General features: G+C 34.3%; 1 protein-coding gene across 1 annotated transcript in view; it reads left to right on the top strand.

The window, feature by feature from the left end:
* Positions 1-14,553, top strand: part of DHX29 (DExH-box helicase 29) — a 55,811-nt gene that overhangs the window by 35,143 nt on the left and 6,115 nt on the right. Inside the window, exons 15-24 of the mRNA XM_051990756.1 lie at positions 1,703-1,847; positions 1,982-2,102; positions 3,154-3,238; positions 3,634-3,722; positions 5,153-5,281; positions 5,381-5,456; positions 6,081-6,305; positions 10,512-10,648; positions 11,768-11,861; positions 13,401-13,703. Coding sequence (XP_051846716.1) covers positions 1,703-1,847; positions 1,982-2,102; positions 3,154-3,238; positions 3,634-3,722; positions 5,153-5,281; positions 5,381-5,456; positions 6,081-6,305; positions 10,512-10,648; positions 11,768-11,861; positions 13,401-13,703 — 1,404 coding nt within the window. The remainder of the gene's footprint in view (positions 1-1,702; positions 1,848-1,981; positions 2,103-3,153; positions 3,239-3,633; positions 3,723-5,152; positions 5,282-5,380; positions 5,457-6,080; positions 6,306-10,511; positions 10,649-11,767; positions 11,862-13,400; positions 13,704-14,553) is intronic.

The raw sequence follows: 14,553 nt of genomic DNA, 5'->3' as shown, positions 1-14,553 counted from the left end.
AATTTTTACTAACCCTCAGCACAAATCTTCAATTTAATAGCCAGCCCAATTTAGTAGCCATGTGCAACTTTGAAAGACCATTAATTAAAGTAAAAAAATTGTATAACCTTTCTTTGTGAAATAATCCTACCATTTTATAGAGCAATTTGGAACTATGACCCAAGAGCTATAAAACTGAATATACATAACTTTTGATCCAGCAACCACTACTGAGTTTGTATCCCAAAGAAATTATATATCATATAAGAGGGGAAAGAACTCATATGTGCAAAAATGTTTGTAGTAACAAAGAATTGGAAACTGAGTAGATGCCCAGCAGTTGCGGAATGGCTGAATAAGTTATACTGTATGAAAGTAATGGAATATTACTGTTCTATTTTTTTAAAAAATTGAAGCATTTAAAAAAATAGAAGCATTGGAAAGATTTACATGAACTGATGTGAACGAAACAGACAGAACCAGGAAAACATTGTACACAGCAGCAGCAAGATTGTGTCATGATCAACTGTAATAGATTTGGTTCTTCTCAGCAGTTTAGCAGTCCAAGGCAATCCCAGTAAACTTTGCATGGAAAATGCCATCTGCATCTAGAGAGAGAACTTTGGAGATGGAATGTAAATCAACATATGCTGTGTTCACTTTTTTTTTTTCCTCCTGGTTTTTCCCTTTTGTTCTGGTTTTCCTCTACCTACGTTATTCATAGAAAATATGTAAACAATGAATGTACATGTATAACCAAAAAAAGAATGTTGCTTTACGTGTAACTGGGGGAAAATAAAAAAAAAATTAATTTTTTTTTAAGTTGCAAAGCAAAATTAAATGGGCATAAAATAGTCTTTTTTCCAAATTTCTGAAGTTGAAAACTACATGAATCTTCAAATTATGATATTTTCTTAAATTTGATCATTCTTTTTTTTTTAATTGTTAATTTATATTTTATTAGTTTATTGATAAGGTATTTTTATTAATTAATAAGGTGCTTCTATACAGCGTTCATTGTTAATTTATGTATTATTAATTTATTGATAAGATATTTTTATTAATTAATATGATGCTTCTATTAAAATATAATATTATCATTTCTTGCCTTATGTCAAACTTGCTTCTCCTCAGAAGCCTGAGGGATCTAGATCAGTTAAGTTTCAATATCACAAGGAAAAGGGAGAGGTAATGCTTTAAACACAAACATACAAAACCCTCCTTTCACTTCACACTTTGGAGCTCAGACAGCATGGCTGCCAAATTCCCACCAAAAAATGCCCGGAGGACACATCCTCAGTGGCACAAATGGCATCTCCATTTCAGCAGATCTTTTCATTGGGTTTCTTGTATTGGGGGACTGAAAAATTTGATCATTCTAAAGAGCTAGAAGAGATTCTGAGAAGAATGGAAGTAAATTGGTAAAGACTTCATAATCAGTTTAAACATTTCTCATGTCATTTGCATTTGATAATTCATGTGATTTTCTAATTTTCTTGGACTAGTTTAAATTTAAGAGTTTCTCATTTTTGAATTAGAATCCTTCTAAGTGCTTTATGAGATTATGGTCTTGGAGAGAAGTAAAGTGGATAAATTAGATGTTCTATGTGAGCAATAAACTTTGACCAGGTAATTTAGAGTATCTAGTTCAGTTTGAGCTAGAGAAAAAAAGGCAAGCAATTCATACTTTCAAATAACTCTGGTTATATCTGTCTTTTTTTAGGAATATATACCAGTACAGACTAGTGCTTGTGTTGATATAAATCCTTATTACCAGAAATATAGCACTCGAACTCAGCATGCTGTGCTCTATATGAATCCCCATAAAATCAATCTGGATCTCATTTTGGAGCTGCTTGTATTTCTAGGTATGATTTTAATTTCTCAATCTTTTATTATTTCAGTTGACTATCTTGTCTTGTAGTTGTTGAAGGAATATCTACTTGGAGCTTACTCATTTCTTTTTTTTTTGACTGATATTTCTTTGTGACATACAAAACAGATAAAAGTCCCCAGTTCAGGAATGTAGAAGGAGCAGTGTTGATTTTTTTACCTGGACTTGCTCACATTCAACAGTTGTATGACCTCCTATCAAATGACAGGAGATTTTATTCTAAAGACAGGTAATGTAAAATGTTTTTACTCTTAAAAGTTTTTGGAATAGATAATTATTTTTGGAATATGGAGAGTTTTCACATGAAAATTTTATACTTTAAATATAAATCTAGTTTTTAGAAATTTATTCTGAGCTAAATTTTAATTCTGCTCCACTATTTTTAAGCAATTTTATCTTGTCAGTTTTCAAGTATCCACTTTAGTGAATATTTTAAACAATGTTTTTAGCAAGCCCTGTTAAAATTGTGTTCCCACCTTATTACTGTAGTTCCCAGACTCTCCTAGGTTCCATATTTCTTAGTATCTATCAGGATCTGGTGGGAGTCCTTCTGCTGAATTTCCTGATGGTGACCTGTATGGGGAGCTGTACTAGACACTGAGAGAGGACCCCTAGTGAGATTGCAGTGCGAGATAATGTTTAATCAGGAATGCATTATATTTGTTAACATTGCATCTATTAATGCAACATTTCAACCCTTAACAAAGTTTGTTTTCACAATTAAGCATGTTACATTTTTGAGACAAATGTCTCATATTCATGATGCATTAAACTCTTTTTAAATTTCTTCTATTGCCTTTAGCAATACTTTTTATAGTGGAAAGACTGAAATATTAAAAATAAACAGCTTTCTTGTAAGAATATAAAACATTTTATTTTCAAAACCGTTATTTGTATCTCTTAATTTGTTAATATTAAAAGTTGCCTGCTATTGATAGAGGCCTCTAAGCCTTTGAAGAACTGTCACAGGAAAGAGGGATCACATGGAGGCAGAACAAGAGTTTTGAGATGGAAGATGCAAAGTAGTAGACTTGGATTTGATGTAAAGAGAAGATCAGAAGACTAATTGCCATCTGCCTTTGAAGTTGTCTCTGATCTCATTACAGGTCTTGAGGGAAGACTAGATCAGGATTTTGGGAAGTAGTGAAATAGGAGGTCTCTGAAGGCCTTTCAGTCCTGAGATTCTTTGATTTTCTTTTGTGAACAAGTTTAGTCATTTTTAAAAATGCTATTTGAAGAATGGTAATGTTGTCTAATAACCTTAAAATTTTAATTTTCAGATATAAATTGATAGCACTACATTCTATTCTTTCAACCCAAGATCAAGCAGCAGCATTCACAATTCCACCTCCAGGAATCAGAAAGGTAAAATTCAGTACACAGAACTCAAAAGGATTTCTTTCACTTTAGAACATTTTATTAATGGATTCTAAGCTTTTTTGTCCCTTGTCATTATGAAAAACATGTAAGTGCATACTGGTAAATAGAAGTTTGCGAGGTCTTCTCCCAAATAGCTTCCATATAACTTCCCAGTAGAATTGAAGTTTAAAATTCTAAATAGCATAAATACTTATATATTTAGGGAGATCCTGTTCCTTGTTAAGTTCTTTGAATGAGCAAGGATAAGAATTTCACAGGCTAAGAATTTGTGTCCTCATCTTACCTGCATCTGCTAAGATCATAAACCTTATAAGAAGTCTGTTGATTTATTGATCAATGTTATTATCTAAAGTTGTAGGTTTTTTTTTTTTAATTTTCAGATTGTATTAGCGACAAATATAGCAGAGACAGGCATCACCATTCCCGATGTTGTGTTTGTAATTGATACTGGGAGGACAAAAGAAAATAAGTAAGTTTAAAAACATAATTGTAGTTGGGAATGCAAAGGGTGGTAGAGAAAAGTTTTGTACTGTTTTTAGGGGGAAAAAAGCTGTTATGTAATTTTAAAATTGACAATTTTATATGGAAATGTTAATGTTTGTGAAGTTTGTAGTTTAAAAAAATGACAACTCTCAAATTTAGAATACTGTCTTTTAAAAAAACTCAAATCAACCTATAATCCAAACTGGATTAGCTTAACATTTTGTTAATTGCTTCAACTAGTTGCCTCTGAAAAAAAGTGGGGGGAAACCACACAAAACAATTTTTGTTAAAAAACTTTTAGCCCATAAGTGAAATGAGCAGAACCAGGAAATCATTATATACCTCAGCAACGATACTGTATGAGGATGTATTCTGATGGAAGTGGATTTCTTCGACAAAGAGATCTAACTCAGTTTCAATTGATCAAGGATGGACAAAAGCAGCTACACCCAAAGAAAGAACACTGGGAAATGAATATAAACTGCCTGCATTTTTGTTTTTCTTCCTGGATTATTTATATCTACTGAATCCAATTCTCCCTGTGCAACAAGAGAACTGTTCAGTTTTGCACACATATATTGTATCTAGGATATACTATAACCTATTTAACATGTAAAGGACTGCTTGCCATCTGGGGGAGGGGGTGGAGGGAGAGAGGGGAAAAATCGGAACAGAAGTGAATGCAAGGGATAATGTTGTAAAAAAAAAAATTACCCTGGCATTGGTTCTGTCAATAAAAACCTATTTAAAAAAAAAAAAAACAAAAACCTTTTAGCCCAGTTTGTACAATTTCAAAATCACTGTTCCATTGGTTTCCCTGCTACTCTAAACTAATTAAAAAGTAAGCGCAAGAATAATTGGCTGTACAGTCCTAGGATTCCAGGTGTTCAGTTGCCTTTCCTCCGCACGTTACACTTCTTTAGTTTTGTTGTACTTTTGAAAAATCAAATCATAATTTGTCCAGCCATGGACATGATTTGTTTTGGTTTGCTTTATTTAAATAAAAATGCCTAAGTCACTTATGGCCATGTAGAGTACAATATTGTTGTATAAAATATTGTGTAAAATGATTTACATAAAGAACAAAGATTGCACACCAGGTCTGAGCTGGGCTGGTATCTCTGGATGGGGTAAAGATTGTATCATTGGCACTTCACCTTTATGTTGTAGAATTTATTTACATTTTGTTGCTGCAAAATAGCTTCTCAAATCATACCTCCCAAATATTTTTTTGAGACTGGATATTTTTAGAGTTTAATTGTAATTAGTGAATTAAATTTAATGAGGCTTCTTTAATTTTTCTATAAATGTTGACTACTTTTGTCTTATTTATTTAAAGAACAATGTTTTTTCATCTTGAATATCAGATTTTAAACTAAATTGTCCCATTATCTATTTGAAATATTTATTTTTCAGATACCATGAAAGCAGTCAAATGAGTTCATTAGTGGAAACTTTTGTCAGTAAAGCTAGTGCTCTGCAGCGCCAAGGAAGAGCTGGACGGGTTCGTGATGGATTCTGCTTCAGATTATATACAAGAGAAAGGTATGATTTAATATTAGTCAGAAAGATAAGCTAAGTTTAGGATAGATTTTTCTCCCCTAATATTTATGTGAAATATCTAATATTAATGTCTCTTTTTAGATTCGAAGGTTTTATGGATTATTCAGTTCCAGAAATCTTGCGTGTACCTTTGGAAGAGTTATGCCTTCATATTATGGTAATCCCTAGGGAACTCTAAATTGAATTATTTGTGAAACACCTCCTTTCTTGAAGGTCCTCAAAGTTCTTTTAATTGCATTTTCTAGATTTTTTTTCTCTCAATCTGTGATCCCAGTACCTTTCTTTCTAAGAGATGCTTGAGCATCTCTTATTTTCAAGCATCTCTTGGGACAACTCCTTGACAGAAAGTTTCTGAATCTATCAGAATTAATGAAGAGAAAAAAAAAAAGAAGCATACATATGGATTGAATATTGCTTCACAATTTTAAGAGAAGAAATAGCACGGCCTACTTCATGTCTTTGTAGCCTGTTTCTTCAATTTTCAAATATTTAATAGTGAATTTTGCAGGATGACTTATGGTAATGTTCTTTCTAAGCTCATTGGGAGAAAGGAATTAATGAAAATGTAATGGAAAAAATTCTGTACTTAGAGGCAAAAAGATTTGGAATTGATTCTCATCCTGGCAAACAGATTAATAGTGACAATGGACAAGATATTGAGATTTCCTATCTATAAATTGGGAGTTACTTATCTTAGAGGATTGTTACAAGCATCAAATGAGATGCTCTATGTAAAAGTGCTATATAAATGTCAGCCATTATTATTCTCTCCTTTCTACAGAAATGCAATCTTGGTTCTCCTGAAGATTTCCTCTCCAAAGCTTTAGATCCTCCTCAACCTCAAGTAATCAGCAATGCAATGAATTTACTGCGAAAGATTGGAGCTTGTGAACTAAGTGAACCTAAATTAACTCCCCTGGGTCAGCATCTTGCAGCATTACCAGTGAATGTTAAAATTGGAAAGATGCTCATTTTTGGTGCTATCTTTGGCTGCTTAGACCCTGTGGTAAGCTAAGAATGTTGTATCATTAACTTAAACATCATTTTGATTGGAGAATTGGCATTTGCTGTTGATATTTTTAATGAACTAATTATCTTACATAAATGCCTGGATTACCATTTGGCAAGCTCAGGATCACAATCCTGGGATGAAAGATTTAACATATTCCATTGAAATCCTAATCCAGTGCCTTCTTGTGGTAAAGATATCCCACTATGGGCTCTTAAAGGCAAGAGCATAAGCTCTCTCAATTCCAAACAATCTAGAAAGACTTTTGAGTATGAGTCCAGTCATGGGCTGTCTGTCTTTGAGCCAAGAATCAGAGGGTTGCTAGATTATCCCCATAATAATAATATAGTTTTTTTCATTTAAATATTTTTTCTATCAGCAAAAATCCACTTTCTTTTTCTCTAGCCCCATCCCCTGAGAATGAAAAAAAAAAAGTAAACTCATATTACAAACTTATTGTCAAACATAACAGTTTTCCTCATTGGTCATGTCCAAAAGAAAAATATATCGATTTGTGTAAGTGTTAGATTCTTAAATTTCTAACTGGAAGTGAGTAGCATTGGTCCTTTAGAATTATGTTTATTCATTGTTTTTTTTTTATTTGTTTGTTTTGGTTTTCTTTTGGTTTTTTTAATTATGGTTTTTTATTTTCAAAACATAAGCATGGATAATTTCTCAACATTGACCCTTGCAAAACCTTCTGTTCCAGTTTTTCCCCTTCTTCCCCCCACCTCCTTCCCTAGATGGCAGGTAATCCAATACATGTTCAATATATGTATACATATTTATACAGTTATCTTGCTGCACAAGAAAAATCAGATCTAGAAAGAAAATAAAACCCTGAGAAGGAAAACAAAAATGCAAACAAACAATAACAGAAAGAGTGAGAATGCTCTGTTGTGTTCCACTCTTAACTCCCATAGTCCTCTCTCTGGGTGTAGCACTCTGCTCTCTTCATCACTGAAAAGTGGAACTGATTTGAATCATCACATTGTTAAAGAGAGCTATGTCCATCAAATTGATCATCATATAGTCTTTTTTTTTTTTTTTAGTTTTTTTTTTATTTAATAATTACATTATATTGACACTCGTTTCTGTTCCGATTTTTTTCCCCCTCCCTCCCTCCACCCCCTCCCCTAGATGGCAAGCAGTCCTTTATATGTTGGATATGTTGCAGTATATCCTAGATACAATATATGTTTGCAGAACCGAACAGTTCTCTTGTTGCGTAGGGAGAATTGGATTCAGAAGGTATAAATAATCCGGGAAGAAAAACAAAAATGCAGATAGTTTACATTCGTTTCCCAGTGTTCTTTCTTTGGGTGTAGCTGCTTTTGTCCGTCATTTATCAATTGAAACTCAGGTCTCTTTGTCAAAGAAATCCACTTCCATCAAAATATGTCCTCATACAATATCGTTGTCGAAGTGTATAATGATCTCCTGGTTCTGCTCATTTCACTTAGCATCAGTTCATGTAAGTCTCGCCAGTCCTCTCTGTATTCATCCTGCTGGTCATTTCTTACAGAACAATAATATTCCATAACGTTCATATACCACAATTTACCCAGCCATTCTCCAATTGATGGGCATCCATTCATTTTCCAGTTTCTAGCCACTACAAACAGGGCTGCTACAAACATTTTGGCACATACAGGTCCCTTTCCCTTCTTTAGTATTTCTTTGGGATATAAGCCCAATAGAAACACTGCTGGATCAAAGGGTATGCACAATTTGATAATTTTTTGGGCATAATTCCAGATTGCTCTCCAGAATGGTTGGATTCGTTCACAACTCCACCAACAATGCATTAGTGTCCCAGTTTTCCCGCATCCCCTCCAACATTCATCATTATTTTTTCCTGTCATCTTAGCCAATCTGACAGGTGTGTAGTGGTATCTCAGAGTTGTCTGAATTTGCATTTCTCTGATCAATAAGATCATCATATAGTCTTGTTGTTGCCATCTACAATGATCTCCTGGTTCTGCTCATTTCATTTAACATCAGTTCATGTTAGTCTCTCCAGGCTTCTTTAAAGTCATCCTGGTGGTCTTTTCTTACAGAACAATAATATTCCATAATATTCATATATCATAATTTATTCCACTCAATTTCTAGTTTCTTGCCCCTACAAAAAGAGCTGCCACAAATATTTTTGCACATGTGGGTTCCTTTCCCTTCTTTAAGATCTCTTTGAGATATAAGCCCAATAGTAACACTGCTGGATCAAAGGGTATGCAGTTTGATATATGTTTATTCATTGTGTTGATTGGAGTTCCTAAGTCTTTTGTCATTGTTGCCTTTATATAAATTGTTTTTCTAATTTTGTTCACTTCACCCTACATTATTTCATACATGGTTTCTCTGAAATTATTTCCTGGTTTTTCTCAATCCACTAGCCACTAGTGATTCAGCTTCTTAAGTCATTTCAGAAGCAGCATGAGAAAGCTTATGTAGAAGTAGCATTGGACCCTCAGTTACATGGAACTCTTAGACTCGCTCTCTACCTTCATAGACCAGAGCAGAATATAGTTAGTGCATTCACTTTTTTTTATATATTAAGCATAATTAAGCATATAACCAATCTCTCTTATTTACAAATCCCAAGAAAAGTGATTGTGCCTTTACCATTTTATTATGCTATAGTTTAGAGGATTCATTATTAAAAATTCCTAAGTAATCCACTTTGGCCATATGATTTGGCATCAGGAGGTTGAAGGTACTGGAAGGGGTCCTAGATTGGTGTCATTATTGACAATGCATAACTCTCCCATGTCTGCTGGCTGAGAATATGATAGCTTCTAAGGCAGGGTAAGATGTTACAATGAGGATGTCAGGAGGTTCAGAATGTTGAGCTGACAAATTCAGTCAGACGAACATGGGAAGTGAGGGAATGAATGCCAGATCAGGGACTTCAACCCAAGTCTTTTGACTTCAAGTCAATTGTTCTTTCCCCTACCCCTGCCGCCTCTGATCTGGAAATCAAAGTTACAGTTCTGTTTTTCCTTCTTGCTTCATAGAATTATGTTAATCACTTCTTGCCTCCTGTTTGGTTTCTTTACTGAGGCTGAAGATGATTAGATAATTCTTTTTACCATGTGCAGGTATTATGAGGATAATATTAGAGAATCTAAAATAAAATGCTTCATAGGTAGTACATAATGATCGTTTAAATTTTGATCACATAATGACAAATGTCGGAGGGGATGCGGGAAAACTGGGACACTAATAATACACAGTTATGAACTGATTCAATCATTTTGGAGAGCAATTTGGAACTATGCCCAAAGTGCTATCAAACTGTGCATACCCTTTGATCCAGCAGTGTTTCTACTGGACTTGGATCCTATAGCGATCTTAAAGGAGGGAAAGGAAGCCACATGCTCAAAAATGTTTGTGACAGCCCTCTTTGTAGTGGTGTCCAGAAACTGGAAACTGAGTGGATGTCCATCAATTGGAAAATGGCTGAATAAATTATGGTATATGAATGTTATAGAATATTATTGTTCTATAAGAAACGACCAACAAGATGATTTCAGAGAGATCTGGAGAGATTTATATGAACTGATGCTGAGTGAAGTGAGTCAAACCAAGAGAACATTGTACATGGCAACAGCAAGATTATATGATGATCAATTCTGATGGACATGGCTCCTTTCAACAAGGAGATGATTCAGGCCAGTTCAAATGATCTTATGATGAAGAAAGCTAAGTACACCCAAAGAGAAGACTGTGGGAACTGAGTGTGGACTACAACATGGTGTTTTCACTTTTTTTTTTTGTTTGCCTGCATTTTGTTTTTTTCTTATTTTTTTCCTTTTTGGTCTGATATTTCATGTGTAGCAAGATGATTGTGGAAATATGTATAGAAGAATTGTACATGTTTAATATAAATTGGATTAATTGCCGTCTAATGAAGGGGATGGGGGAAAGGAGAGAAAAAATTTGGAACACAAGATTGTGCATGGGGTGAATGTTGAAAATTATCCATGTATATGCTTTGAAAATAAAAAGCCTTAATTTAAAAAAAAAAAAAAGATACAGTTGGAAGAAAAAAAAGTTATGACAAATTGCCTTTTCTGACAATTATAAAACATGCAGTTTAGTATTTGTTGAAAACAATGTATAGTTTATAGATTTTTTCTATCTTAATATTGTCTTTGTGCTTCTATGATCATAAAATAATTTTTTTGTTTTCATTTATAGGCCACATTGGCTGCAGTTATGACAGAGAAGTCTCCTTTCACCACACCAATTGGTAGAAAAGATGAAGCGGATCTTGCAAAATCAACTTTGGCTCTGGCAAATTCAGATCATCTGACCATCTATAGTGCATATTTGGGGTAAAAAAAAAGTTATTATTTATTAAGCTTTAGAAGTGATATCAGTACGTAGGCACTTAAGGTTGCATTTCACTGAGATCCTCTTGGTATACTCCTTACAAAAGCATATCACCATTTCCACTTCATTTTTATTATAAAGAAATGGGATGTTTTAGGAATTAGTATTTTTGCATTTATTCCAAAAATTTGAATCAGAATCCATCTGTCAATAAGCATTTATTAATAAGCATGTGCTGTTTGAAGAACTTCTTTGAAACACTGGAAATACAAAGACAAAAGTGAAACAGCCCCTGCTTTCAAAGAGCATATATTTTAAGGAGACAACATGATCACATAGAACTAGATACAAAATAAGTATAAAGTGATTTGATGGGGAAGGTTTCAAGGAGGCTTCATATTGAAGATGGTGAGTCTTAAAGGAAAGTTGGAATTCTAAGAATTTTTTAAAAAGAGAGCATTCCAGAAATGGGAGAGCTTATGCCAAATAGAGGACCAGACTGACTGGATCTTAGCAGGTGGAACAGGGTGTAGTATGTGACAAGACTAGAAAGGTGAGGGGGAGCTAAATTGTGAAAGGCTTTCAGTATCAAAATGAGGAATTTATATTTACCCCTAGAGTTTATAGGAAGGTATTTGGAATTTGTTGAGTAGGATTTATACTTGCATTTTAGGGAAGCAGACCAATGAGAAGATGTTGTAATACTGCAGATGAGAGGCAACATAGTCTCTACAGTGTAGTAGCCATGGAAATTGAGAGAAGGGGACAAATACAAGTGATGTCATAAAGGTAAAAGGTAGAAGATTTGGCAGCCTGAGAGAGTATGTGAAGAGTCAAATATTAGGAATGTTGAAGAGGTCAAGAAGCTGCATGACTAGAAATAGAAGGGGAAGTTCAGAAACAGAAATGTAACAGGTGTTTTCCTATTTTTATAAAAAAGATTCTGCAATTTCATATAGATCATATATTTTATCTGTAAAAAATATCTGCTTTTTAGTGATAACCTTTGCCTGTTGGCCAGTACTAGAAAGTTTTGAGTCTCTTTTTAAAATAAGATTTAATTGATCTTCAATAGCTGCTTAATGGTTGGTACCTCTTAAACTTTGATAATATTTCTCTAGATGGAAAAAGGCTCGACAGGAAGGGGGGTATCGGTCTGAAATGGCTTACTGCAGAAGGAACTTTCTAAATAGAACAGCACTGTTAACTCTAGAGGTAAGACAAAATCCAGCATTTAGTAACAGAAATTAATTTTTTAATTATTTAAAACATTATAAAAATTTGTAATTTTTTTTCTTTTTCCTCCCAATTAGCAGTTTTCTTGAAGGGTTGGTGGTACCAGATGAGATTCTGTTATTATCTATGTGCATATCATTCCTAGACCTAGAAAGGTGTCCCTAAAGTCTTAGGGAGTTTTAAGCTTTAATAGCTTTAAGGCTTAAACTATTAAAGCTTTTAAAACTGTATTTTGAGGACACCAAGTCAAGCTAGCCTCAGTCTGTCTTCTAAGTTCCAGTATAGCATTACAAACTTAACATGTCAAAACAAAAGTTTTCCTCCTCCCCATTTCCCAAACCTTCCTTTCTTTCCAGTTGTTAGTTTCATTTGACAATACGTCACCTGGACTCTAAACTGGTGTCTTCCTTAATTCTTCACAATACATTATTTGTTATCCAGTGTTGTTATTTCTTTCTTTACCTCACTTCTCTTGTATGAATCCTTCTCTCTGTTCAGGTGGCCATCCCCCTGTGCAGGCAGGCCCTGTCCCCCTCACTCCTCAAACAAGACTATAGCCTTCTGTTAAGTCTGGTCTCCTCGGGCTTTCCCCTCTCCCCTCAGCTTCAGGTGATCTTCCTGAAGCAAAGATCTGATAATGATGTTCCCCTCAGCAGACTCCAGTGGCTCCCTATTCCTTCCAAGATCAAATAGGAAAGGTATTTGACATTTAAAGACCTTCACATCCCAGCCCCTTCCTCATTTCCATTGTCTTAAACATGTGATTGCCCCCTACCAACTTGATGATCCAACAGCACTAGCCTACTTGCTAATCCTCGGGTATTGCTCTTTATTTCTTGATTCTAGACCTTTGTACTGCCCATGCCTAGAAAGCTCTCAGCTCTCACCTTTTGAGAGAAGCCCATCTTGCATATCACTCTTGTTTATCTTCCACTACCCCTCCAGGTCCTTCTCTATAAGTTTACTGTCATTAGCGCTGTATGTTATGCATAAGTAGTTATTTGCATAGTGATTCCCCTGTTAGAAGGTAAGCTTCTTGAGGGTAGGGATCATGGTTTTGCCTTTCTTTGTATCCCCAGCTTTTGTAGCACTTAGTAAGTACTTAATAAATGCTTGTTGACTGAAAAGGGTCTCAAATAACTTGGATAGTTCTTCTTTTACCCTTTTCACTTTCCTTTTTTCAAATTATTAAGGGGATAATGAAGGTCACTTAGGTTAAACATAGCAAATGAAAATAATCATCTAGGTTTTTTAATATTTTATATTGTAGAAATGTTTCTTTTGTAGAAATACTTATTTTCTTGGAAAAATTAGGTCGACTCATTTTAAATCTTAAGTTGCCAGTATTAAAATCTTCCCTTGATTTAACAAGAATTCCAAATGGAGGATTTTTGTAATCCCCTTTTTAAAAATGAGATAACACCAGCATAAATCAATATTTCTCTTGTTTCATAAATGCTTAAACTTAATATAAGGTTATGATTTTTTTTTCCTATTTTTATTATGAACCAATTGCAGGATGTAAAGCAGGAATTAATAAAGCTAGTCAAGGCAGCAGGATTTGTATCCTCTTCAACTTCTCATGACTGGGATATAAACAGAGCTACCCAGACCCTCTCCTTTCAGGAAATAGCCCTTCTTAAAGCTGTTCTGACTGCAGGGCTTTATGACAGTGTGGGGAAAATTATGTATATGACATCGATAGATATCACAGAGAAATTGGCTTGCATTGTGGAGACAGCCCAAGGCAAAGCCCAGGTACACCCATCCTCTGTGAACAGAGATCTGCAGGTTTATGGATGGCTCTTGTACCAAGAGAAGGTAAGCTGGATTTTCTATTTGGAAGTCAAATTCCTTTACAAAGATAATGTTTTAGAAAATATTGCTATTAAAGTTGCATATCCTATCAAACTCTTGACCTATTGATTGGCTTTTCCAAATTGCCTTTTTTTCCTTATTTTTCAAGTTTTTGTTAGAAGTAATCTAATATATGTTAAACGTGTGCTGTGCTTCTAAAAATATTTCTACATTTATCATGCTACTCAAGAAAAATCAGGTCAAAAAGGAAAAAATGAGAAAGAAAAGAAAATGCAAGTATACAACAACAACAAAATGTGAAAATATTATGGTATGGTCCACACTCAGTACCCACAGTCCTCTCTCCAGGTGCAGATTGCCCTATCACAAGATCTTTGGAAGTGGGCTGAATCATCTCACTGTTGAAAAGAGCCATGTCCATCAGAATTGATAATTGTATAATCTTCTTGTTGTTATGTACAGTGTTCTCTTAGTTCTACTCTCAGAATACCATTTTAGCTGAATTATTTAATTTTTAAGTAGAATTATTAACCTTTTCCTTCATACTTTTTTATTTCTAAGTAATTTTTCTAGTTGTTCTGAGTTACTGTTTTCGTTGGTCTGGTATTTTGAAGTTTGTTTTCAAAACTATTTCATAAATAGGTGTTTTCTTAAGTAATCTGAGAGATAAAGGAAACATGTCATGTACAACAGAGTCTTTCTCCCCTTCATAAAGAAATCCTCCACACCAGTTTCTTGACTTTTCAAATAACAGTGAAATTCTCTGCTATATGATACCCAGAAATCACCATAGTTAAGTGCTTGGGGTGGGACTAGGGGACCAGAAGTTTGGAAGCCAGAAATTTTGACTTCT

The sequence above is a fragment of the Antechinus flavipes genome, chromosome 1 (genome assembly GCF_016432865.1).
Source record: "Antechinus flavipes isolate AdamAnt ecotype Samford, QLD, Australia chromosome 1, AdamAnt_v2, whole genome shotgun sequence".
NCBI lineage: Eukaryota > Metazoa > Chordata > Mammalia > Dasyuromorphia > Dasyuridae > Antechinus > Antechinus flavipes.
Note: the sequence above shows the minus strand (reverse complement) of the source record. Positions and strands in the feature narration are given on the sequence as shown.